Here is a 25,254-nt window from a genome sequence, read left to right as displayed (position 1 = left end):
TGGGACATGCTCTCCGACGGCCTCTTGATCAGCAGCGTCGCCTGCGTGAACGTCGGCTTCCCTATGAGGAGCCACGACGGCCCATCATCACCCCCTCCGCCTTGCCCTCTCCCTTGATGGCGTCCACAAGGGCCTCCGTCGCCTCCACCGGGTCTCCCTGGGTCTGTTTCCAGCGTTCCTGCATCCCGTTGAGGATCTTCTCGCGATACTCGTCGTATTAGTCGGGGACGTGGTGGTTGATGGTGTAGCGCCGGTCCAGCCGGTCCGTCCGGAAGCCGCCTGGGATCGCGAGGAAGTATTAGTACGCCGTTAGCGTTGCAACTTGTGAAGGCGAAGCAAAACATCGAGGTGGGCGAGCCGTTGATCTACACCACGCGTGTACAGCTAGTGCTGTTCGATACATATTCAGAACCGAGTTCAAGTTGTGAAGCGGGCGCGAAGCCGCGCGACACGCGTCCCTGAGTGACACGATCACGTGTACCGTGCCGCCGCCGCTCAGGGTCGTCCGACTTTGACTCTGAGCTCGCTGCCAGTGCCCGTCGTACAGCTCATTATCCACTAGCCTAGCGTACTGTCAACGATGACCTTGACCGACCTAGACAACATCGGTGAAATCTGCACTCCCAAGCCACAGCGCCCTCTGCATAGGCTATCCCACTGACCTGCGCCGCACTTACACCTGCAGCTGACCAGCACCGACACTCTGCCACTCTGACCTTCTGCTCAAGCCCACGGTGCGTTCCGTGCGAGCTCGACATCTCTGGGCGCACGCACTCCTCGGGGACTGAGACTCGGAGCCTCTCGACACGGATCGAGTCGCGTGGGCCGTGACGCAGACCCCCAGCGGATCCTGCTCTGCGACGTGTTCTAGAAGGACGTCCCAAGGGAATGCATCTGGCGACTCCACATCCAATCCGCCGCTGGTGGCCATGACGTGGGACTCGACAGCAGTGCACGGAACGCGTCCATACGTATAAATAGCTCGGCGCGCACTCGCCCTCGCATGTCTGCTGCTCTGACCGATACCACTAGCATGGCTCTGCAGGCCATCCTCGACCACCTCGACGCCATCGCGCTGCTCTGTGCAGAGCTCCAGCCGCCTCTCACCTCAGCAGATGCTCGCGAACTGGTCTCTGTATGCAACCGCCGCTCGGTCCTCTATGATGTCGTCTCCAAGATTCTTGCGACCACCAAGGAACACGGCGACGCGTCCAGCCATCTGCTCAAACGCGAAGACTCGTATGAAGAGGAGCGCAAACACGATGTCCAGGTCGACTCGGAGGAGCCGCGCAGCGAGTCTCGCATGCACGTCGACCGTGACTGCAAGCCGAGCAGCGAGGAGCATGCTCCACGCGAGAACGAAGATATCGAAGACGACACCGCTTACGAGGAGCCGCGCGACACGAGCCTCGACATCGACCCGAAGCAGGCCACTGTCGCCCTCCGCGTCACGCACATTCTCACCAGTCTCGGAGCCCACCCGCCCTCTCTCCCCGAGGTCGCAGAGGTGCTCTTTGGTGACCGCCTCAAGCTCAGAATCGCCGACCTCGAGGACCGTGCGTTCGCCCGCCTCCTGCGCGGCCTACCACACGCTTCGCGCGACGACTGGGTAAGCAGCGCATATATGTCCCGGGCAGCCCTGGGCCCGAAGCCTGACGTGCCGCCTCCAGGCCAACGTGTTTGGTGCTTTCGCCGACAGCGCCGTCACCACCGCAAACATCGTCCTCCACTCTGCCGCGCACGACGACATAGCGAGCATCACGCAGCGACTGGAGATGCGCCACAGGGTGCGTGCTACCGGGGACGCGGCTATATGCGTCTCTTTGACGAGCCCTCTAGGCCCTAGTGTCGACAGAGATGGGGCACGCCACCAACAACGCCGTCTCCTTCGTCCTCCTCCAGATCGAGACCATCAAGTTCGCCACGGACTGGCAGGCGCGGCACGCCCGCCCCGGCGGCAAGAAATGGATCAGCACGTTCTTCCGCACGACGTTCATGCAAGACCCTGCGTTCGCCCCCGAGTTCGAGGGCCTCGCCGAGCCCGCGAAGGCGGCGAAGCTCACGCAGCTCGCGGCGCGGTTCGCGACGTGGCGCAACACCGCCAGGCACACCGTGACCACGCGCAACCGCCTCCTCAAGCTGTACAACACGGTGAGCCACCCCCACGCTCCCCACGCTCCCCCCGCTCCCGCGCGACTCACGCCGTGCATCTGGCATGCAGTTCGGTCCGGGCGTGCTCTTGGACCCGATATGGGCGGCGGATAGGCTCGTCCGTGGTCGCTCGCGTGTGTTCGTCCCCGTCCTCGACGCTATATCATCCCACATCCGGCTGGCAGACCCTACCGTCGACGCTTCGGCCCCGCATGCTCTCCAGGCCCTCGTGGACATCATGACCGTCCTCGGCAGGGCTGCCATAGGAGCACACGTGGACCGCTTCGTGCACGCGTTCCCGCCTGTCAAACCGGGCCCCGACGACTCGGACGTCGTGTAGTGTCTGTAACTCGCGCGGGTCCTGTTCTCGAAGTGAATGGTGTGTGTCTTGCTGTGCCTTCGTGCTGGTTTGCACGCGTGCAAACAACTGTTACAATCGTCGAAATGCAAACGCGCCGTGTGCCACGCGCGACGACGACGACACAGACGTTGCGCAAGAGCATGCGCCCTACGGCCGACTGGAGACGTCGAATTCGTCACCAGGGTGGCTCAACGGTGATTGACATATCTTATGACGTGATCGACAGCCAGAGCATTCGCGGGCGGCTGCCACTGGCATCCGTACGACTCATGTTCGACACGCGCCGAACATCGCTGTTTCGCATTCTACATGTGAGTTCCAACGCGGCGAGAGCTACAAAATGGGAAGGCGCCGTACGCTGTCATCCGTGGTCAATTGCAGCTTCGTCCAGCGATGGCTCGACGCGGACCACTTACATACCCTCTGGACAAGGCTCGCCATCCTACTCTGACATCTTTGCCTTCGCAGCGGTCAACCATCGCCAAATCCCTCCTGTGTCTGCGATATGCAAAGTCGCGTCTGCGAATTTCCTACTTACTGGTCCCTCGCATACAGAGGTCTTCCTTGCTGCCCCACTGCGCCACCGCCGGGTGCAACGATGTACAGCCATGTTGACTATATGCACCCTGGTAGAGTGAGCGAGAGTGTTTAGTCGGGTGCCTCGCGAGTAGGGCTATGTAAAGAAGACATGCCACGATGCTTGAAGCTTGACCTCTTGCTTTTGGGGTCGAGAAAGGCCGAAGCGAACAATGCCCTGGGAGGAGCCCCGGCCTATTGCCGTCGGAGAGCTGGAGCCGTTTATCAGAGGCTATCCAGATAAAACATCAAGACCAGCTCTGGTTGTGAGCTACGTGCATACAAGAGGATCGCGAAAATGTACGTACATAGAGCACCTCGCTCAGAATCGAGGCGTGTCCACCAGCGCCGGCGCGGATGCACGAACGAACACGTACCTGGACTACCTGCGGCTACGAGACATCGGACACGTTTCGCAAGCTTACGCGATTAGTTCCAAATGGAATTAGCTGCATGATATGCATTAATCGCTACCGTTGTTGCGAGAGTCGTATAGCGGCCTACTGGTGAGTGCCGCAGACGCGTCTGTGGCGGAGACGCGGCTCTTGCCGAGGCATCCGCCGGCACCGCTCATGCTGAACGACTCGCACCAGGCCGCTCACTCGCTGGGTACATTCTCCACTCCCAGAATTATCCCCTTGCTCGACTCAATTACCGCCTTCTGTGTACAGCATCTGCAAACCACCCACGGCTTCCTTCGAAGACCGTGCTTGAACGCGAACCGTCAACCTCGCCTCTGGAGAGCCTGCATTGACTCTAGTAATCGGTGACTCTGCACTCTTGCTCCGAATTGGACTCGCTGCACGTATCTACATTGCTGGCAAACACACTCTTGTGACCTCTCACACCACCATTGCGCCATGCCTTGATCTGGCGAGCGATTGGGTAGGACGTAGAGAAGGGATCATCTTGTGAGCAGATACATTCGGCATCTCGTACGCCTACGCTGTAAGTCGTACTTGCTCGCTTCCCTGACTGCCCCCTACTCGCGTGCGAATATCTGCGACCATGCCTGCGGCGCTCCATACGCAGCATCGTGTTCAGTCGCGCTGACGTCGCCCGCATACACGGCATCCCCGTGCTCACGGGTTGTCGTATGTAGACGTGGCTCTCATTCTTTTCGTTGTCTTTCCGACTAACCATTCCCTCCCAGAACTCACGGACGCGTACACCCACTCAACCTCGCTACACAGTAACTTCCAAGGCCTATTATCAAGCTTGTCGCCAGCCAGTGCACCGTCTGTCCCGTTTTCCCACAAACGACCGAAGACACACGACTCAACGTATTCAACTCCTAGGAGTACATCGTCGATGACTCAAGCTGGCGGTCTCTCCCCTGTGCAGAAGAGTACGACACGGTTGCCGCTGAGCTCACGATGTCGTCAGTGCTGGCCGCGGCACTCTCGGTGAGCAGTGTTCTCATTCGTGGTAGACCCAGACATGAGCCAGACCCAAGGCGTCTGGTTGATTCTCGCCGACTCTATTTCTCTTCACTGCGCCTGCAGTTCGCGCTCGCGATTGGCCCCTCACCATGCATCCCAACTCCAGACGAGAGAACACTGCTACGGTGTCGTTCATCCCTTGAAGAGCGTGGAGTGTTCCTGCTCCTCCGAACTGAGCCAGTTGACTCGGTCGGTCGTGCCCCTAGCGTGCCGCGCCGTAGCACGCGCGCGTCTTCACCTCACCCTCCGCACGCAATCCTCCGTTACGCGCACAGACCTTACCCGAGCATGTCGAAAGCTCGAGCTGGCTCTCTTGTCCGCGCAGGTGGTAAATGAGGCATCTGTATCGCCGTAAGCATCCAGTCTGAGGCATAGAGGAGGTAATATGATCATACATGGTCTCACCGACCGGGATGTTATTGTCAGAGGGCGCCTGCAGCAGCGCCACGATCATCACCTCCTATGGACCGGGTAGTCGGAGACACAGCAGCGACGGATGGATAGGGACTACGTGAGTCCATCCCGCATCTTGAGTTTGACTACGAACTGACAGACGAATCATTGTTGCGTGACGATCGTGCATACTCAGCCTCGCGCCGCTGAGACTCGATGATCATACGTCGTACGGAAGACCTCAGTAGGCAAGTTTGAAACACGGTATTGACAGATGGATGCCAACGAAATCATGTGGTCAGACAGGAGCCAGGACAGTGGTCGTCCATCGATGCTTTGCCAGTTGCTAGTATCGAGTTCCGCCGCTGCACCCCAATGTGAGTTTCTTTGATTGACGTGCAACAAGATGTACGTGTATGCGCGGTATCGTTGACGAGTACGGGATAGCGCTATAGACTCCATGAGCATCGAAGCGACCATCGCTTCACAGCAAAGGTCTGGCTCGACAGCGCCGGGATACTAATCGCTCGCATTCAATCAGCGCCGCATTGCTTGTGACGCAATGCCAGTTGCGCGAGTCGAGTTATACGCGCCGAAGGACCTGCCGCTCATTTTTTGAAAGATCAAGATGCGTAGGTTTGTCGTCCGGATCTTGTAATATCAGGTGAGCCACGCGCTCGCTGCCTTACTTTCAAATCACTACTGCGGCTGTTCGCGCGGTGCGTCAGCACCACTTCACCGCCCTATATCTCGATACCTGGAAATGGTACAGTCTGACGCCGCGGCTGCGGCGCGCGCTGTATATGCTACGTTCATGACTTTAAACACTTTTAGTGTGGCCTTTCTCACAGCGAATTGAGCTCGTTCCTTGTCGCGTTTTCCTAACCGCGCAGCACGGTGAACCGCCTGTCGCGCGCTACAACCCAGGTATCGCCGGCATTGTATGGAATGTGCATGCAGGGGGCTGCGATACACTGGGTCACCAGGAGTGAAGCTTAGGTTACTTCGATATAGTCGATCCTTTGGCGCGGAACCAGCGATGATGAAGATGTCCCACTGCTAATGCGTCTCACGTCATTATACGGTTCAGATCACCAGATTGACGTGGCCACTGGCGAGCATGACCACACCTCAGCACTGTTCGTCAACTGTCATATGTCAGGGCTCGGTGAGCGTACTGTCATTGGCTGCATGCATGGTATTTGGTCTGACACGTTTTAGAGGTCTAAGTCTCAGGCTCTTGTCGAAACATCGAACATCTGCTTAACAAGTCATGTGTGTTGTATGCACAATGGGAGCAATGCAGAGCCGGGTTGTGGCTGATGCGTCCGATTTGTTGAGTGTCTTGTACATGCCTTCGAAAGATGTGGATGCTACTGGCCGGGCTATGACAGGGGCTGTGTTGGAGTTTTCGGATCTTCTGCTCAATAGCATTGTGACCGCAGTCCAATCACACACTCTGATGCAACCACCATCACATATCATATGGAATATCCAAATATGTGAAGCATATGTCATGCCACTGATCAATGGATGCTGACGATGGTTTACTGTCACTGTTGATCAGCTAGTGAATTTGATATCTGCCACTTATCCCAGGCAGCACAACAGCTTGCTGTGCATTCAGCGACCCCTGCTGTGTTGGTATAAAAGCATGCAGGGTTTGTTTTCAACCATAGCACCCACCTCCCAAGACTGACAGTATGAGCAACAGCACCTCTGAGATCACACAGCAAGCTCAGGAAGCACTTGACATTGTGTGAGTGATCACTTGTCCTATTTATTGGTGTCTAGTTACCCATCATCCATGGTGCCTTCAACAAAAGGTTTGCTGAGAACTGTGCATACATTGCATCACTCTGTGAGTACTGGCTTCCCATGGCATACTTGAAGAAACTAAAGAGAATAGGCTTTTATTTGTATGACTTTTGTCTTACATTGGACAGCCATATCAAGTTCCTATTTGGCCGCAAGCTGTCTATCCCATCACTGCTACTTGTGCTTCTACACTTGTCCAGTGCCCTCTGTATCATTTCTGACATTGCCTCACAATTCACCTCAAGTTGCAAGGTATGTCTGAGCCATAATTATACCATATACAATAGTATTCACTGATAAGATGATTTGCAGAGGTGTGGTCAATGAGTGGCAGTCAATGGACTTGTGGGCTCATGTCCTCTTATAGTGGATTAGTCCTGAACCAAATATTCTTTGGTGCTTCTACAACTCTGAGTACAGTCACAACAGGTACAAATATAACTCAATCAGCAGGTTATGCTGACCTGACATCTACTCCCCAGCAATCTCAGCTCTACGTGTTTATGCTGTCAATGGGAGGCATTGGCTACTTCCCTCAATCATTGTTGCACTCTGTACACCAGGAATTGCATATAGTATTGTGGGTGCTACATGTGCCTATAGATATGATTTGCTTACATTGTCAGCATATGCAGTATTCAATAACAAGTGAATATGCAATATTTTATCCTCAAATTGGCTGTTATCTGGCAGCCCGCAACAGAGAGGTTTTGAATGAGTATGTCTTGTACATATCATTATTCTGGGAAATTGTTTTTGATGGTGATCTAGATGTAGGCAGGGGGCTTCCTGTGTCATGCCATGCACAACTGATATATCCCACCCAAGTCAACATTGCTGTTACAGTCACTTCTCTGGTAGCAGAGGTCCTTGTACTGGTGGCAACATGGTATCATACATTCACACTCAAGAGGCTGGCCCACTCCATTGGTCAGGAGGCCACACTGGCAACTTTGTTAACACGAGATGGTTTGTTCAGTACCACTACTACTGTGTAGACTCATGCTGATATGGCCCCAGGATCTATTTATTTTGGGTAAAGTTCAGAATGATCATCAACTTGAACACATTGAGAAGCTCAATTTTTTCCTCTTTGTAGTGCATTATTGCTTGTAAATATATTTGGGATTGTGGGTGACTATGTAGTGGTATGTGTCTGGTTCCTATGTCCCACTCAATGTGTATATATTACTGACTCACCCTTTTACAAAATAGGTATTCCAGATTATTGATACCTTCTCTGCCAGGTAAGCCCTCTCCAAATGTATATTCATGCTGCTCATTCCACTTGTGTTCTCTATCAAAACATATTTTTCTGTCAGTTTCACAGCAGTGATACTCTCACATTTCTTCTACAATCTCAAGAATACAGCAAACCCATCCCAGGGAGTAACCTCAGCATCCATGACAGAGCTGCATTTCACAAGGCCAAATGATCTTGGTGGCTCAGTCATGCTCAATGAAGATGAAGATAGTGTTGTGGATGAAGACATATATTCAGATGAAAATTTGGGAGGTGAAGGAACCCCAGATGTGGTAGATGGACAGGAAGGCATTATCCACAATGTTGATGAGATCTAAGCATAACATATTTGTTACAAGGCGCCATGTTACGTACATTTCATTTCCTTTTACTTTGTATCTCTAACCACCTTGCGTGCACAAGGACCGGTTATGTACTTTACCGCACCTGGACTATCATATCATTCATATGATAACTGACTCGTTTCTTTGTCATGATTACCATTTCCTTTGTCAGCAATGACATATCCTGACTCATGTCTACTGTACGCTATGACTCAGACTCTTTCACTTGTATATATATACCTGTACAGTAGGGGTCGGACTCTTCAGTTCGACCTGGTTAGCAATCAACACTAGCTTTCTCATACCACTACTGCTTTGGAACTCGACTAGGATGAAGGGACTTGCATCCTTCCTAGGTCTAAGAACAGAACCCTTCTTCGAAGTTAGTAGACTTGTCAAGCTTGTGGCTTGTAGTGTTCCACTCGCCCAGCTTCGTGTAACAATATTGAATGTATAGGCTTCACACAGCTGTGGCATCCTATGGACAGCAGGACATATATGACCTGGGCTGGTAGTACTACTTAATTTGTAGTCTTGCTTAGATACTCTGTGTGATTATGCATTCTGTCTGTGACTCCTGATTGCATGTCCATAGACTTTACCAGTGTATCCTGGGATTGTTAATGTGTTTTGCACTTCTTTGATTAGGACAGAATATTTCACAAGATGTCCGAGTCATGACATTCTTCTGGGTAAAGTCCAGTCATACTTATACTAGCACATATCTCAACAACTTTGGGACAATGTAAAGCTAGAGTCATTTGTGAATCTTCAGAGCCAGTTGGACAGCCTCTTTCCACCAGTCATCATGAGCACTAAGCACATATCATGCTGTACTGAGCAGCTCAATGATATTCATCAACACCCAACTGAGGATTGATGTACCCAAACAAAAGAGTCGTGCTATGTCTCACGACAGGGTGTGGCTCCCATACCACCGCCCATGGGGCAACTTTCTGACCGAAGCCATAGGAGTGACATTACTGCCAATGACCCCACCCGAAATACCCGCCCACATGGAAAGCGGTGGTTGACAGAAACACATTGTGTCCCCGTGTCATATTGCAGCACGCGGATCGCAGTATCCTTGTATGCTCTTCTGCGAAATATCAAACACGAAGCTCGCGCCAGGAGATCTCGCAAATAGCGAGATGCCCACATCTCATGCGTTCAAGTCCGTTGGCTTTCGTGTGATCCGGGCATGTCCTGTATCCGCTGAGTCCTCGCTGCGAGGGCCTCACCATGCACAAGATGGTTGAGTAGCGCTTTCGTAGGACCATGCGAGCAGGACAAGAACTGATAGGGCAGGGCGATATAAATATTCATCCCGAGCTTTGCATGCGGTCCTACGAGGCATCACACTCCGCCCATTCCGATGTCACTAGATGCGAGTGCACACAGGGGGTGGATAAGCGAGTCAAATAGGCCCAATACGAACAGGTAGTGCATCACGCCCGTCTAGAGGTGAAAAGAATAGCGGTAGCATACCCCGCCGCCCGGGTCTGGATCCGTGATGAGGCAGCGCGGAGTCGCCGCAAGCGGGAAATCGGCGAAGACGGATAGAAGTCCAAGGCGATGTTTCGGTGCGGCACTCCCTTGAACCCAACGTTGTGAATGCTCACCTGTGGTACAATCGACACGGACCACCTCACATATCCAGCAACACCAGTATATAATCCTCCTACCCAGGACAGACATCTCAGCGGAGACTAGGCAGAGGGGTGCTCATCAGCATCGAGTGCGTGTGGCGTTGGCGACTTGCGAGACATACGGAGCGGAGGGCGAGCGAGACGAAAGATATGTATGAGCATTCGGAATAAGCACCGATACTGCGCGCATAAAAGGACATGTTCAGCCCCCGAACTACTCATTGAGCAGACCCGTGGGCGCAGACTCAGGTCTGAAGTGCGGACGAGAGACGCTACTTACAGCAAAGCGACGCCCAGTGTGTGCATGTCGCCGGATCTGTTCATAGAGGCGAAGAGCTTGTGAGGGGCATATCTGTTAGAGTCGGATTAGAATCTACGGGCTTCATGATTGTCCGATAGATATCGAGCCATGAGATGTACTGTACGCAGGGGCGACAGCACATGAACGGGCGCAATGGTCAGGTCGAAACTGGACAAACAGGACTCACCGTGTGCACAGACCAAGCGGGTGCGCCGTCAACATCGTAACATGTTCCTCCATCCCATAACACTGTTCTCCGAGTGATGACGCTGCGCGTTGACGACGAAGACACGGCAAGTGGTTGAGAATGGAGAGTCGAAGGATGCGGCCATTTGACGGCTCGGCAGCAGTATATCCCCAGTGCTGGTGACAATGTATAATGTCTGCCCCATTCTTCTGCTTCACGGGCCGTCTCTGCAGGTGCCTTACGAGAGCGGAATTCAGTCCGGCTCGGGAGTGTATCTGGGGCGACGTAAGCACGGCAAGAACGGGTATGTGCGCGTGTGAGCACAAACTGACAGCGAATAGAGTAACTGCTACATACGTTAGGATCACGCTGCGCGCGCAGATGCGCCGTTGCTTGCTTCTGTCCCTCTGTCCCACAGAACAGCCGGCCGACTGAAATATGCGCGATGGTGGCGAGGGACATTACATCGCGATTCGCGACACACGGCGTGCGAGTGTGTTGGAGCTTGCACTACGCTGGTGAGGAGAGCCAAGGATGTCATAAGTGCATAATGCGAGGCGGTCGAGAAGTACGAAAAATAGACGAGGGCATGTTCAACAGCAGCGGCGGGGACGTTCAGCCCAAACGGTGAATGCCGAGAGGAGTGCCGGCGGAAGCCGAGCTTCAGCCACAGACGCGTTCCACACGCTCCAGTGGCAGTCCACTTCCCTTGCAACATTGCGTACAGTCTCTGGCTAACCGAATCTGCGTGCGCGAAAGGAACGAGCTCAACGAACCGTCCGACTTGTGGTTCAGGTACGCGTTTGTGCCGCTCCGGGTATGCAACTCGCAAAGTCGTGATTCTCGATTCCAGTCATCTGCTCCGGCTAGCAATCTAATGCCTGTTCTGCCTACATCAAGCAAGCGCAAAGCTCGGGATACTTGAGGTGGTCATGCTCGGCGCACTGACCTGCACTGACTTTGAGGATCTCCGACGGTGGAGGTTAGTCGCTCACGACGTCAACCAACGCTTGTTATTGTTCACTAGGAAATCGACTTTCACTCTGCATCCGCCGCCTGTGACAAGTTACATCTGACGCGATGGCAACACTGGCACGCCGTATCAATGCGGCGAGTAACGTTTCTATCTTTTCAGGAATCGACCATTGCTAATAGTACAACATGTGTAGAGTCCATTCCTCCGACTTCCTAAACCGCGACGTCGATTCGTACATGTTCACTGGACACCAGGAAGCTTGCGACCTACACAACGGACGAGTTACGCATCAGCATCCGCCAACGTGCGAAACGGTCCGTCATACGCACCAGTATGCTTGTTGAACTGCTTGTTGATGAAGTCGCCCGCGCTGTCGGCCTGGGTGTCTTTCTATTCCCCGCAACTTCGTCAGCACCCGTCACCTCCTCGCCACACCAGACAGTACTCACTACATTGTAGCCGACCTTGGACCCGATCGACTCGATGCCCTTATCGAGCCAGTCCTGCTTCTCGCCCTGGGTCTGGCCTTGCTGCTGGCCCTGGCCCTGCTGCTGACCCTGCCCTTGCGAGTACTGCTGACCCTGGCCCTGGCCCTGCGAGTTCTGCTGGCTCTGGTCGTCGTTCCCGCCGTAGCCGCCCGAGACGCCCGAGCCGAACGCGCCCTGTCCGCCGCCCATGCCGCGCTGCGGCTGCTGCTGCTGGCCGCCGCCGCCCTGCATGCTGTCGTACGTGCTGCCCTGGCCCGTGCCCTGGTCGCTGTAGTTGTCGGTGTTCTGGGACTGTTGCCAGTTCGAGTTGTCCATGGTGGTGGTGGGGGTGATGTGCGTGGGTGGGGGTCGTAGGTTTGGGTGGGGTGAAGAGGTGGGTAATTGGGAGTCTGCACTGGCAGCGGCGACTTATATACGCGTTGGATGTGGTGGTTACATCATACTTGTGGAGATGTCAGGGCGGGCCAGGGGAGCAGGTTATGGGCCGTACTAGGCAAGTGGCTTGCCATATCGGGGAACGCCCTCGCCGGTCGGACGCCCCTGGCCGACTGGCGCACACTTGCGCTGCGCAGTGCGCGCAGACCTGCGCCCCATGACGTCGTATGGGGCATGACGGTGCCGGTATGTCGTCGGAAGATAGTTGACGCCTAGGCTGTGGGGCCGCCGTATAAAAGCAGTGTATAGCACTCGCCGGTGGCTGTGATAGAGCACTCGGAATTGTCGGCTTTCTTAGACCAGGACATGAGCTGTGCACACAAAGATCACTCGACTCTGCATCGTCAAAACTAATAACGTACAGAACATCACCATCGCTCATGTTCCACCTTGACCTTCGAACACGATAACGTTACGCATAAACAATCCTCATCCCTCCAGCCTACTTCGCCTCGGCGACGGTCCCGCACTCGGGGCACTTCCGGACCGCGTCGTTGTTCATCCAGTTCTGGATGAGCGGCTTGAGCTGCGTGCCGAGGTCGCTGCAGTAGAACGAATCCTCGCGGATGACCGTGGGGGTCGTGTGTGCCGGTGCCTTGCAGTACCAGCGCAGACGGTCTGCGTCGACAGCATATCAACGCACGCTCTCAGGGGGGCGCGTGAATAGCAGACTCACCAGTCGCGTCGGCCGGGCGCACGCGCTCGACGACGAGCCCGATGGTGTTCGCGAAGCGCACGGGGTTGTGCGGGGTGTTCGCTGCCGCATACAGCCGTCAGCGGACGGAACTCCTGCTCATCGCGCGCAGAGGGACGCACCCGGAAGCAGGAACATCTCGCCCTCCTCAATCCTGATGTCCCTAAACTCGCCGTCGTCCACCACGCGCAGGAGCATCCCGCCCTTGTGCTGGTAGAACCACTCCTACGTCGCCGGGTCAGCGCCGACCCCAGCTCGTGTGATGGCCTGCGGCGCACGCACCTCGGTCTCGTTGACGTGGTAGTCGTTGCGCTCGTTGGGCCCGCCGACGACCATGATCACGTAGTCCTTGCCCGAGTACAAGCAGAAGTTGTTCACCGGCGGCTTGAGCAGGTGCCCGTTCTCCGCGAGCCACTTGGGGAAGTTGATTGGCGGTGCGATCGGCATCGTTGTGTACTGAGTTCTTTCAATGCGGTTGTGAGCTGCGGTGTACTGCTGCAATGATCCTCGCCGCGCGACTGCGTCGAGGAGGATGCGGAGAGAGAGATACGGTGAGAAGTGGCTGAGCCATTCGGAGAGTGACTAAGACTCAGAGGCGTCCTGCGAACGCGGCCCAGAGTCGTCGATCGGGATGTGCGAGCATGACGATAGCAAGCCCCGCCGGCCACGTGCACCCTTGACGCGTCGCGACGCGTCTGTGGCGTGGGGTTCTGCCTATGCAAGTGGTCTCATGCAAGGACCCTCCAGGTGCGGCGTGAGGTTGACTCTGCTTTTACCGAGGCACTATTCAATCCTAGCTGACACATCAAGACAAGTGCCTTTTCCCGCCATGCGTCGTCGAGCCCGGAGGGTTCCGCACGACGCGCCGCACTCCCTCAGGCTCCGCCCGAACCGGATGCGAGCGCGGTGGTGAAGACGAAGCACGGCCAGATGTTGGAAAACATGGCCTGAAGGACGTCGGATGGCTGGCAGTAAGGCCTGAGCCATGTACCGGCGTGACTGATGTCCAGGTGGGTGCACGAACGCCAAGATCTCAATAGCATTAGGATCGTAGAAAGATGAAGCACAGCACCATAGAGCGTAGTGTTACAACGGACATCATCGACCTAGAACTCCTCGATATCGTCGTCCTCAAGCCATCCATGCGCCCGCGACTCTTCTTCGGCCTCTGCAGCTCGGCTCCCAGAGACTGGTCCCTCGTCCACGTCAGGGTCGTCCTCCGGCGTGTCGCCTCCATCCTCCGACAGCTGCACAGGACCGGCGGAGCCCTGACTGAACTCAAGCCTCGAGAACATCCGGTGGGTGGGCGGAGCAGAATTTGGACGGCGACCTGTGCGAAAAGCTGTTAACGATGACGTGGAAGAGAGAACGGGAGAAGCGTACCAGCGAGATCTCTCGCCTTCAGGACACCTCCGATTTCGAGCGCGATGTTTCGTCTGCTCCAAGCCCCAGCACCCAACTCCGCGTCCTAAAGCATAGTCCGCAGCGTGAGCACTCCGAGCGCATTTCTGACACGAAAATAAATGACATACACGCAGGAGCCAGTCTTGTACATCCCGCAGCCCATCCTCTGCGTCCCGCTCGCGCTGCAGCGTCTCGAAGAACACGGGCTTGTACGGCTTCTGATTCCGACGCTGCACAGGGGAAGGCAGAGAATGTAGGGTGCTGAGTGCGAGGAGGTGGAAGCGATGAGGGTTCGCTTGGTGCCACTGAAGATATGGTCTCATGAGCACTACCACAGTGGAGAAAGGGTGAAGGTACCCACACTCTCCGCCCCGTTCGCGTCGATCCAGCTCAGCCAATCTGCGAGCGTGTCGCACTCGCTGAGGTCGTTGGAGTATTGCGTGTAGTTCTGGTGTACGTAGAGGGACAGGAGGGACGCGTCGATCGGCGAGTCTGCATACAACATCTAGATACCACGTAGTCGGATCAACGTTGGTAGGACAACAGGGTCGAGCACGTACCTCGACGTCTACTCTTGACGTCCGCCGTGCGTGCTCTTTGAGGTGGGTGGGCAACGGTGGTTGTTTCTTCAATTTCGAGTCTATATCGCGGTCGCGCTGGAGGTCCTTCGCAGATGCATTCGGATTTGGCGGATCGCCCTTCCCTACGTCCATGGCATGAGCCCTTGCCATCCCGTTCCACCTTCGATGCAGTGCAGCACTCACGCTTGTTATAGAATAGCTTGCCCAACAAGTGGAACAGCATGAGGCTCTGCTCCCGCCGCGTCACCGACTCTATCACTGCCCTGGCACCCGCGTCCCCGCCTTTCTTCTTCTTTCCTGTCGAGCTACCGCTTGCGCTACAAGCGAATTGCAGCGCCATGATCGCACTGCGGATGTCGCCGTTTGCCGAGTCGACAATGAGGTTTAGGACGTCCTTGGAGATTGGGCTCCCGCCTCCAGTGAAGTGCCTGTTGAGAAGGGACTGCAGCGCGGGGCGAAGATAGGTAGGCGCGATTGGGCGGAAGCTGCATTCGCCGGGGTTAGAGAACAGACGTCAGTATAACCTTGCAACGGCCCGCATGGAGCACAGCTTACCCAATCTGCGTGACATATGGGGAGCTCAATAGGTGCGGCGGCAGCACACTCCGGATGTCCACAACCTCCTTTGTGCGCCTCCAGGTCGTGCTACCGCCAGTACCATCTGCGTCGGTGTCCTCACCGCGCAGCCCCGCGTCGCTGATGATTAGCACAAGCGGCGCCGAGCCCGTATCTGGCAGCGCGACGAATGCGTCGAGCGCTGCGTGGAAGGCGGTTTGTGTGCCTGGGTGCAGAATGTTGGGAAGGTCCTCGAGGAGGATGACCTGCCTGCTCTGTGCAGCGAGCCTCGCAGTAGGGATAGATGATGTGAAGGACTGCGATGCAGATATGGGCACGAACGATCGCGGTTGGCTTTGGCTTTGTGTGAACGACTTCGAACGCGACAGGGGCTGAGATTGAGACTGTGACGACGAGGGCGGGATGCTGGACGCCGGCGTACTGAACACAGAGCGGCAGCTCGATGCGCGTGCGAGGAAGTTGCGGAACTTATCGGAGAGACCCTCGTACGGTTCCCACTCGCCATCAACATTGTACTCAGCGTCATCAGGATCTTCGCGCGTGAATCGCTCGTCCATGCTATTCCGCCACTCGACGATCTCGAAACCAAGCTCTCGCGACAGGACGCGTAGCGTTGCGGTCTTTCCAGTGCCTGCTGGACCCGTGAGGGCCAGGATGCGCTGTAAGATGATGGTTAGGTAGCTGAGTATATGCGTGGACTGAAGCTTGAGAATGCGTACGCGATACTTGCTTAGCTTTCCAGAAGGGCCACCGTCGAGGGCTTCTAGGAGCCACTGGCGAGCGTCTTGTATTTTGCGCTTGTTGACGGCTAGTTCGCCCTATGTTTAGGATCAGCGTGCGCTCATACGTCGCGTATGCATATCGAGTGGACGGCGCTGATTCACCTCGGTGGTGGGTTCGTATCGGTCCACCCACAAACGATCGTCTTACCGGCAGTTGACGTTTGGTTAGTCATGACCGATGGATAACCGCTTTTACTCACCAGAACAGCCTACAGTGGACTTATTATGCAAAATGACGTCCAATCTCGCCTTTCCTTTGCCTTTGTTCTTTGTCGCGGGCCTGTCTTGTGAGGAATCTGGTTGGCTACTAGTCAGGTCAAAGACTGGCGGCCTAGTGATCTATGTGCTGAAGCAATCATTATCTTCAACATGTTCGCAGACGCTCTGAACAACTATACACACCGATGAGACCGCCCTGGTCTTCTGTTTCTTCGCTGGTGGCGGACCGCTTGGCACCGGAGCATCCAGGCGTAAGGTGCTACGGAGGGCTGCCGTTTGCTGAGAACGTTTCTGCTGCTTCGCCGATTTCTGCGACATTCCCGTACAACATAAGTAGATGGTAGACGGGTAGGTGGAACAAGCGACCTGGGTCAGCGACGCGTCCAAGACGCGTCCTGTCACACTTCGAGTCACATAGTCACGAGCGCGTTCCCACGTGGATGCCAATACCGTTGTGAAAGACTGAAATCGTCCCGTTTCCTCTGTCCTAAGTTAATCACATCGCTCACTCCGTGCTTGATGACCACTCTATCGCTCAGTACTGGTATCGATGAGCCAATGCCAGACATAAGAACACGTTGATCGGCGACTCAGGCGCGGTAGATGTGAGTATCCAATAATTAGAGTGACTGGGACCAAACTGGCACCGGTAGAACTTCATCCGAAGATATGTAAGTCGTCGTGCCGTGTCCGGAGGAGTATTATTATACTAATAAGTAAGTAGGGCGTAGGCTACACTTACTCAGCGGATGTGGATTGAGCAGCACCATGTGTACAGAGGCTGACAGAGGCATGCGCCCTTCGACCCAACTACTTTCTTTCCGAACCACCACCTTCGAGACGCAGAGGATCCCATAGCGCTATGTCTCAAGCTGCTGTACCAAAGCTTTTTCAACCCGTAAAGGTCGGACAACACTGGCTTGGCCACAGAGTGGTCCTCGCACCTCTCACGCGTTACCGGGCTAACAAGGCGCACGTCCATGGCGACCTTGCGGTCACGTATTATGGCCAGCGCGCGACCACACCGGGAACACTGTTGATAACGGAGGCCACCTTCATCTCGGCGAAGGCAGGAGGATACGACAACGTTCCAGGGATCTGGAATGACGAGCAAGTTGCTGGGTGGAAACGGGTGAGCGCCTCTCAATTCATTGGACAGTATTGCCACCTTGCGCATGCTTTGAAACATCACAATATGCGCCCTCGTTGCTTCAGTAGCTGGGCGTTGTCTAACATGGTTGTGTTCCCATCAGGTCACCGATGCAGTTCATGAGAAAGGGTCACGCATCTATTGTCAGCTCTGGGCTCTCGGACGCGCGGCCAACCCCAAAGTGTTGGACAGAGAAGGCTTTCCATACGTGAGCTCCGGTGACAAGACTCTGACCGGTGCAGCGCGCGCCCCAAGACCCTTGACTATCCCTGGTCAGTGCGCCCCCCCTTTCCTTGCCGCATTCATGACTCACCGAACGTCGCAGAGATCAAGGAGTACATGGACATGTACCGCAATGCCGCTCGCTGTGCTGTGCGCGCAGGCTTCGATGGGGTCGAGATCCACGGTGCGAACGGATACCTGATCGACCAGTTCACGCAAGACGTGTCGAACAACCGGACGGACGAGTTTGGCGGCTCGATTGAGAACCGGTGCCGGTTCGCGCTCGAGGCGATTGACGCGGTCACGAGTACGATTGGTGCCGACAAGACAGGCATCCGCCTGAGTCCATGGGGCCAGTTCCAGGGTGCGTCTATGCGCACATCCGGGGTATAGAGCGGATGTTCACCGACTGCACCAATGATGCTAGATATGCTCATGGATGATCCCAAGCCGACGTTCGCTTACCTCGTGTCCGAGCTCGCAAAACGGCACCCGGACTTCGCATACATACACGTTGTGGAGCCGCGCGCACAAGGGAACGTCGACCGCGAGGTGCTGCCCGGCGAGGTCAGTCCATCATCCACTATCCCTGGCCAACGCGAACGATAGCTGACCTACGGCATACAGAGCAACGCCTTCCTGCGCGACATCTGGAGGCCACGCCCGTACATCTCCGCGGGCGGCTACTCGCGCGAGACGGCCTTCGAGGATGCGGACAAGTACGGTGATCTCATCGCCTTCGGCCGTTTGTTCATTCCTAATGTCGGTATCTTCCCTTGCCATTGCCTGATGTGTGCTCATGTAATGTGTCACAGCCCGACCTGCCTCTGCGCATTGCAAAGGATCTACCGATCGAGAAGGGCAGCCGCGACTTGTACTACGTGCCGGAGGAGCCGCATGGCTACATTGACTATCCCTTCTCGGATGACCCCAAGGCTAACCTGTGATCTACCTAGGTATAGACATACGGCTGTGGAAATAGATGTATACGAGACATGAACTACTCAGAATAAGGGCTTTCTTGCACCTCGACAAGGGAACCGCATACTTCCGCGGTTGTACCGATACCAGCGCAGCGCTAGGATTCCGCCGAACGTCTGGGACCCTTATCCTCTCAACCCTATCACGGCGCGTCACATACGCGCCAGAGCAACCCTTCTGACTGCTACGCCGCGAATCCGATGCAAGGGTTCGCGTCAAGCGCAAAGCACTCGGTAGCTTCCGCGAAAGCACGTTGCATTGAATATTCTGCAATTATGTGTTTGGCCAGTGCTCAAGGCACTCGTGCATGAAGCTTGAAGGCGGACAGCGAAATCTACTTCTGTACATCGCCTTCTCACTCTGGTGCGTCTCCTCTTTGAAACGTCATGTTGCTGTGTCACGTCACTTCCGCTCGCACCCACAGGCACAATGTGTCTATTTGACGCCGTCCTCGCTGGTACGCGCTCCTACTTTCTTTCTAGCAGTCTGATGAATCGATGACATCCTTCTCTGATGCTATCGTTCATGGCGTTCTCGGAGGAACCAGTATTTCCAACGCTGTTCCTCTTAATAGGCATGTCAGTGGTAAGTCATGGTGTTGCCTCTCACCGTTATCTGCGAATGACCAACTCGTGTACTACATATGGCACGTACGCTCCAGTGACTTGGTTTGTGACGTGCATTCATTGGCATGCAGTGCATCAACAAGGAGACAACGGAGTGGGAACGACAGTCTGCTCAGCAAGGCGCGCTGTCGAGGCTCATTCTGGTCTTCGCTGGTGACGTGCGCTTGGAGTCGGAGAACTGATACGCAAGGCGCGCTGCGGCATGGAGAGCAGGAGGTAGAGAGGCCCCTGGAAGGTCCCGGCCGATGACGCGCCAATCGACTTCAGGCCTCGCGTCCTCTCACAATCAAATCACAGCTGGTCACCACCATGCCACCGGCCACAGCCTGTCCTATCAGACTGGATGAAGTACTGGACTCTGTTGCAATTCTGGAGGGCTCTGTGCGCAAGTGACAATTGGTTGGCCCTGGCGATTTGGACCTAGCGAGCAAGTAGGTTCGCCCATCCGCGCACGGTGGGACAAGTGCAGCTCAGACACGGCTTCTCAAGTAGTGTGGGACTCATCAGCCTGGACCATGATCCACGGCAATACATATCACTAGTACAACGCCCACTCAAAACCCACAAACCGCCGTCCAAGTCATGCGAAGGGCCAATCTCATGAAGAACTCCGGTCCAGGTCGCAAGTAAGTATGTTACTACCCCTCATCTGAGCGCTGTCTCCCGTGTTCTTTGCGCGTCATTATGACATCCAGCGTCGGGCAGCTGTTGAAAGCGGCCGCGGACAAGGATAATCTGTGATCGCGAAGGAGTTATGTCTAGGTAGGGTCTTCCGCGTGTACTGTCACTCGCTGGAGGCAGAGGCTCCAGGTGATGTAGTGAACCGCCCCTGAGATGAGTATCCTCCACAGGTGGGAAGCCCCACCGCGTGCGCGCCTTGAGTCCATCCGTTCATGGAGGCCCAGCCCGTGGACTTCCGCGATCATTGGCGTGCGCCGTGGGAGGTCTTTTCCTGCCGGAGGTACGCCTGATGATGTCCAGGCCAGGCGCGCAGCAGGAATTGGACTTCACTCTACCTGGGCTGCACAAGGAGCTTGTCCACTGTCAACCAAAGCCATCTTGGAGCCATTCGACAGAGCCTTGGCTCCATTACTTACAGTAAGTGCCACCACTATCGTCAGTACTTTTACTGATACCACAAAGACTAAGCGCAGGAACACAGGTGCGGCCTGGAGTTGACGAACGTAAGTGCCTATGACTGGCTCCGGTCGGATGGACTTTCTCCGCAGATAAGTCATCGTGATTCTATTCAATAGCCATAACCCGTGTCCTTACAGGTTCCACGCTCTTACTCAGCGAATGTGGAACGAGCAGCGCCGTCAAGTTATGCGCTATCGGCGGACGATATGTGCACGCCGGCATGCAGCCTTCGACTGAATAATCCTTCCCCCGAATCTAACACCTCCGAAGCCCAGAGCACCCCATAGAGTTATGTCTCAGCCCGCTGTCCCCAAGCTCTTCCAGCCTGTGAAGGTTGGACAGCACTGGCTTGGGCACCGAGTCGTCATGGCCCCCCTCACGCGGTACCGTGCAAACAAGGCACACGTCCATGGCGACCTTGCGGTCACCTACTATAGCCAGCGTGCGATCATGCCAGGAACTCTGCTGATCTCGGAAGCGGCATTCATCTCGCCGAAGGCGGGAGGATTCGACAACGTTCCGGGAATCTGGAATGACGAGCAGGTGGCTGGATGGAAGCCGGTGAGTATTTTTCGACGTCTTAGAACAATGTTGCCGCGTCCCCCCACGTCGCGTGCATCCGGGTCCATCTGAAGATAGGTGATAGCCGTCAGTTTTTTGGTTTAATCATACCAGTGCGCCGTGGCAGCAACCAGTGAACGATAGTCAGGTAGTCAAAGTGTCCGCTATTGACTTCAATTCATCATGGGGAGGCGCTGTGACGACAGAGTCGTTGAAGTATGGATCAGCCTGGGGAAACCACCACTTTCATTTTCATTTTCATTGTCTGTCAATATCTTCTGTGAAAGGACTTTGCTCTAACCACGCCGTCGTATCCCATTTAGATCACCGACGTGGTCCACGAAAAAGGGTCGCGTATATTCTGCCAACTCTGGGCGCTTGGACGCGGAGCAATCCCAGAAGTCCTGGACAGAGAAGGCCTCCCATACGTCAGTTCCGGGGACAAGCGTCTAATGCGTGAACCACGCACCCCAAGGCCCTTGACTATTCCTGGTGAATGGCTCCCGCCCTTTCTCGCCGCATTCATGAAACTGACCGGCCCGCTAGAGATCAAAGAGTACATAGACATGTATCGCGATGCTGCTCGTTGTGCCGTGCGCGCGGGCTTCGATGGGGTTGAGGTCCACGGTGCCAACGGATACCTAGTCGACCAATTTACGCAGGACGTGTCGAACAACCGGACGGACGAGTATGGCGGCTCGATCGAGAATCGCTGCAGGTTTGCGCTCGAGGTGGTCGATGCCATCGCGAGCGCGATTGGTGCGGACAAGACCGCTATCCGTTTCAGTCCATGGGGCCAATTTGGAGGTACGTCAACGCGCATATACTAGGGACACTGCACATACGCATTGAGTACACATCTTTCCCGTCAGATATGCTAATGGATGATCCCAAGCCGACCTTTGGGTATCTTGTGTCTGAGCTCGCCAAACGGCACCCGGACCTCGCATACATCCACGTCGTAGAGCCGCGCGCGCACGGGGACCTCGACCGGGACGTGCAACCGGGCGAGGTCAGTTCATGGACCATGCCGCTAACCATCCCTATAAGCTGACTTGCCACTTGCAGAGTAACGTCTTCCTGCGTGATATCTGGAAGCCGCGCCCGTACATCGCTGCCGGCAACTACACGCGCGAGACGGCTTTCGAGGATGCAGATAAGTATGGCGACCTTATTGCGTTCGGCCGCTTGTTCATACCCAACGTCGGTGTCTTCTCTTTGAGTTCGCGAAAATCTTCGCTCAGTCTATGTTGTAGCCCGACCTACCCCTGCGGCTTGCGAAGGACCTCCCTATTGCGAAGGGCAGCCGCGACTTATACTATGTGCCGGAGGAGCCGCATGGTTACATCGACTACCCCTTCTCGGATGACCCCAACGCTAGACTGTGATTCTACTTAGGTATAGCGGGAAGGATATAGGTATAGACGTAGGTGGGACGGAATGTGATCCCGAGAGTCTGAAGCATTTTTGCGTTGCACATTGACATGAGTCTTCCCTACTCTCACGTTTCTGGCGACGAGTGGTGCCTCGCATATGCGTCGATGCAGTACCTCTGACGCCCTCTGACGCTTCGCGGCTAGGTTGGTGAGTTCCATCGATTTTCCAAGTGATACAAGCCCAGGGTATACCTCTAATTTGCATTAAATGGAAGCGACTCGTTGCTTTCTGTGGAGGCATATCGGGCTGTCTTCGCCGTGCACGTGGTGCGCTGCAGCCTCGCTGTGCGCATAGACGAAAAATAAGGTTGTCCGGTTCTGCTCGTTGTGCCTTCACCGGTGTTTTCTTAAGGCTGTAACAGTGTGTTGCTCGTCTCCCATCGTCCCTTCACAAGCGGTCACTGTGAGTACGCTGATCATGTTGCCCTCTGCTCAAACTATCCAAGCTCATTACCTCGTCTTTACTAGTAGTGATTGATGCACTGGATCTAGGTCATCCTTTCTTGAGGCTATCGCAGTATCTCCGACGATATACCTCTTATTCGACATGATCATCCAAGTAGTGCGTCTTCTTGCATTTTCAACCTGTCTCCCGTGCGCAGTGACCAGATAGGTATGTATTTTTATACACGCGCAATTCACGGTGATTATAATTTATCACACATGTGCTAAGTGTGTGACGGCTCAGGCGCTCATCAAGTGACTACTCTGCCTCTGCAGTGCTTCTCGTGTCAGGTAAGCCTAGGATGCAACGATCTATCCTAGTATCCGATGTCAATAATATCATGCACTGCGAACTGATCTTTCTGTCAGTCGGATACATAAAGGGGGCATGCAGCGCGTTTTTGCTCCCTGCTGACACCATTTGAGCACGACCTCACTCAACACGCCATCTCGATGAGTTCATCGAGAAACCTCACCCCCACACTCACAAGTGCGATCATCGAAACCCTATTATATGGTCCATTCCTTCTTATATGCACAACCTCGGTATGGTTGCTCTGGGATCAAAACCGCACACGCGCCGGAAGGATAACAACAAGACAGCCCTCATTTGCGCAAGGAATCCCTTTGATCATGGCAGGACTCTGTCTGCTAGTGGGTACAACTGCTGTAGGTTTGTGCCGTTCGCAGTATCCTTGCGTGGCTGATGCAAGCTCGCCCTCAACAGCATTGGATCATTGATGTTGTACGCTTGTTCCAAGCGGTGGTGACGTACAAGGGAGGCTCAGCGCCCGAGGAGTATCTCGACGACTATATCGACAGAACATTCATAGTAGCGAACGCCATACTCATGCTTTTCTGCATCATCATAACCGATGCTGTCTGTGTAAGTCGTCTTGTCGCGTATTTCGCGTATGGCGGTAATCGGCACTGACATCCTTTGCTTCTGAAAGGTGTACCGTCTCTGGATCATCTGGGCCTTCCGTAGGGCTACCATCGTCATTCCGATATGTGCTCTACTTGCCACAATTGGTGAGGCTCAAGACACTGTGGACCTTCGGCGCATTACTGACTCGTGAAGTAGGGTCCAGCGTGTATGCCGCTTACGAGACGGCACAACTGCGAAATGCTTCCAGTGAACCAGAGTCCTCACAATGGAAGTGGCTCTCGGCTGCTTTCGCCAGTCACCTCTGGTAAGTACTGCACGTGGAGGTCTAAATTTCTAAAGTTTATTCCGACGACTGACCTCGTCTCTTAGTCTCGACATATATTGTATGAGTTCAGTCGACCGCTCATTCCCTGCGTTACACCTACACTGAACCCGTTCGCTATCACAACAGCACTCATCGCAGGCAGACTTGTTGTCTCAGAATGTAATCTCATCAAAGCTGGCCTCCAACCTGCCGCCACCAGTGTCATCACGGTGAGAAGCAGTGTACTAGTGGTCGCACCCGCCGGCTGATTCACTTGCCCCGCAAACAGAAGGCCCTCGTCATCTTCATTGAGAGCGCAAGCATCTACACGTGCGTATCCCTCGATCCATAAGGTAGTTTACTGTGCAGACAATAGTTCGACAGAGGATGGGCCGTCTTTTACTGTGTGTCCTACGAGACTCAGAGCGACGCGCGTTTCGTGGCCCGTGATTGTTCGCCTGCTGTCGCGGGGCTCACGTTCGGGCTCATCATCGTTCAAGCCCGCCTGGCCTTCCGCAGGGCGTAGCAGAAAAGCGAACCGGAAACACCACAGACGAGCTGCGGTTTGCCTCGCAACACACGTCACACATGCTCACATCCATCGTGGTGAACGTGCCCGATATCGCACGGGAGCCCGAGGACATGGTTGCGGATAACCAGCACGACTCGTTGCCTCAAGTGAAGCTGTTGAAGCTGGATTCTCTTCATGGAATGCAGCACGGGTCTTATATAGGTCGGTCTAGTATGACTGTGGGTAGCCCGGTCCTATGCTCAGCGACAAACCACATTTCTATATGACTGCGAGCATTTTATGTACCTCTGTATCTGTTTTCCCAAAGGACATTGATAATGCGAACGCACACTACTGATAACCATGTTGC

The 25,254-nt window shown here is 54.9% G+C and overlaps 8 protein-coding genes across 8 annotated transcripts; 5 read left to right on the top strand and 3 right to left on the bottom strand.

The window, feature by feature from the left end:
* Positions 1 to 1,902: 1,902 nt before the first annotated feature.
* B0H18DRAFT_862639 (uncharacterized protein) lies at positions 1,903 to 2,154 on the top strand (the record flags this gene model as incomplete). The annotated part of the gene is made up of 1 exon (XM_048039730.1): positions 1,903 to 2,154. A coding segment is annotated over one exon (252 nt), but the record flags the coding sequence as incomplete, so codon positions are not given.
* Positions 2,155 to 4,026: 1,872 nt separating this feature from the next.
* Positions 4,027 to 4,909, top strand: B0H18DRAFT_451548 (uncharacterized protein). Its single transcript, XM_048038152.1, has 3 exons — positions 4,027 to 4,036; positions 4,242 to 4,494; positions 4,545 to 4,909. Exons 2-3 carry the CDS (start codon positions 4,400 to 4,402, stop codon positions 4,864 to 4,866), a joined length of 417 nt encoding a protein of 138 aa, XP_047892213.1. The 5' UTR covers positions 4,027 to 4,036; positions 4,242 to 4,399; the 3' UTR covers positions 4,867 to 4,909.
* Positions 4,910 to 6,561: 1,652 nt separating this feature from the next.
* On the top strand, positions 6,562 to 8,554 carry B0H18DRAFT_1013878 (uncharacterized protein). The gene is made up of 8 exons (XM_048029129.1): positions 6,562 to 6,680; positions 6,817 to 6,997; positions 7,117 to 7,170; positions 7,224 to 7,389; positions 7,513 to 7,514; positions 7,570 to 7,714; positions 7,841 to 7,900; positions 8,064 to 8,554. The coding sequence occupies exons 1-8, from the start codon at positions 6,627 to 6,629 to the stop codon at positions 8,320 to 8,322; spliced, it is 921 nt and encodes a 306-aa protein (XP_047892212.1). The 5' UTR covers positions 6,562 to 6,626; the 3' UTR covers positions 8,323 to 8,554.
* Positions 8,555 to 11,681: 3,127 nt separating this feature from the next.
* Positions 11,682 to 12,244, bottom strand: B0H18DRAFT_1120225 (uncharacterized protein; the record flags this gene model as incomplete). The annotated part of the gene is made up of 3 exons (XM_048034074.1): positions 11,682 to 11,707; positions 11,771 to 11,831; positions 11,891 to 12,244. 3 exons carry the CDS (start codon positions 12,242 to 12,244, stop codon positions 11,682 to 11,684), a joined length of 441 nt encoding a protein of 146 aa, XP_047892211.1.
* Positions 12,245 to 12,499: 255 nt separating this feature from the next.
* On the bottom strand, positions 12,500 to 13,597 carry B0H18DRAFT_451314 (3-hydroxyanthranilic acid dioxygenase). The gene is made up of 5 exons (XM_048038151.1): positions 13,341 to 13,597; positions 13,181 to 13,283; positions 13,041 to 13,121; positions 12,727 to 12,982; positions 12,500 to 12,675 (listed from the first exon to the last, which is right to left on the bottom strand). Exons 1-4 carry the CDS (start codon positions 13,503 to 13,505, stop codon positions 12,807 to 12,809), a joined length of 525 nt encoding a protein of 174 aa, XP_047892210.1. The 5' UTR covers positions 13,506 to 13,597; the 3' UTR covers positions 12,500 to 12,675; positions 12,727 to 12,806.
* Positions 13,598 to 13,833: 236 nt separating this feature from the next.
* On the bottom strand, positions 13,834 to 16,740 carry B0H18DRAFT_1177924 (Rad17 cell cycle checkpoint protein-domain-containing protein; the record flags this gene model as incomplete). The annotated part of the gene is made up of 11 exons (XM_048035947.1): positions 13,834 to 14,388; positions 14,442 to 14,526; positions 14,591 to 14,767; positions 14,824 to 14,967; positions 15,023 to 15,165; positions 15,227 to 15,528; positions 15,599 to 15,871; positions 15,941 to 16,278; positions 16,339 to 16,437; positions 16,504 to 16,544; positions 16,608 to 16,740. Coding segments are annotated over 11 exons (1,959 nt in total), but the record flags the coding sequence as incomplete, so codon positions are not given.
* A 622-nt stretch (positions 16,741 to 17,362) lies between these two features.
* Positions 17,363 to 18,666, top strand: B0H18DRAFT_451278 (uncharacterized protein). Its single transcript, XM_048038150.1, has 4 exons — positions 17,363 to 17,752; positions 17,874 to 18,042; positions 18,096 to 18,559; positions 18,620 to 18,666. Exons 1-3 carry the CDS (start codon positions 17,483 to 17,485, stop codon positions 18,383 to 18,385), a joined length of 729 nt encoding a protein of 242 aa, XP_047892208.1. The 5' UTR covers positions 17,363 to 17,482; the 3' UTR covers positions 18,386 to 18,559; positions 18,620 to 18,666.
* A 2,364-nt stretch (positions 18,667 to 21,030) lies between these two features.
* Positions 21,031 to 22,688, top strand: B0H18DRAFT_1120221 (uncharacterized protein; the record flags this gene model as incomplete). Its single annotated transcript, XM_048034073.1, has 6 exons — positions 21,031 to 21,300; positions 21,624 to 21,792; positions 21,847 to 22,107; positions 22,173 to 22,312; positions 22,369 to 22,503; positions 22,557 to 22,688. 6 exons carry the CDS (start codon positions 21,031 to 21,033, stop codon positions 22,686 to 22,688), a joined length of 1,107 nt encoding a protein of 368 aa, XP_047892207.1.
* Positions 22,689 to 25,254: the final 2,566 nt, after the last annotated feature.

Source organism: Fomitopsis serialis (genome assembly GCF_022376445.1).
Source record: "Fomitopsis serialis strain Sig1Antser10 chromosome Unknown B0H18scaffold_44, whole genome shotgun sequence".
Lineage (NCBI taxonomy): Eukaryota > Fungi > Basidiomycota > Agaricomycetes > Polyporales > Fomitopsidaceae > Fomitopsis > Fomitopsis serialis.
The sequence above is the reverse complement of the archived record's forward strand: the minus strand, read 5'-3'. Positions and strand labels throughout refer to the sequence as shown.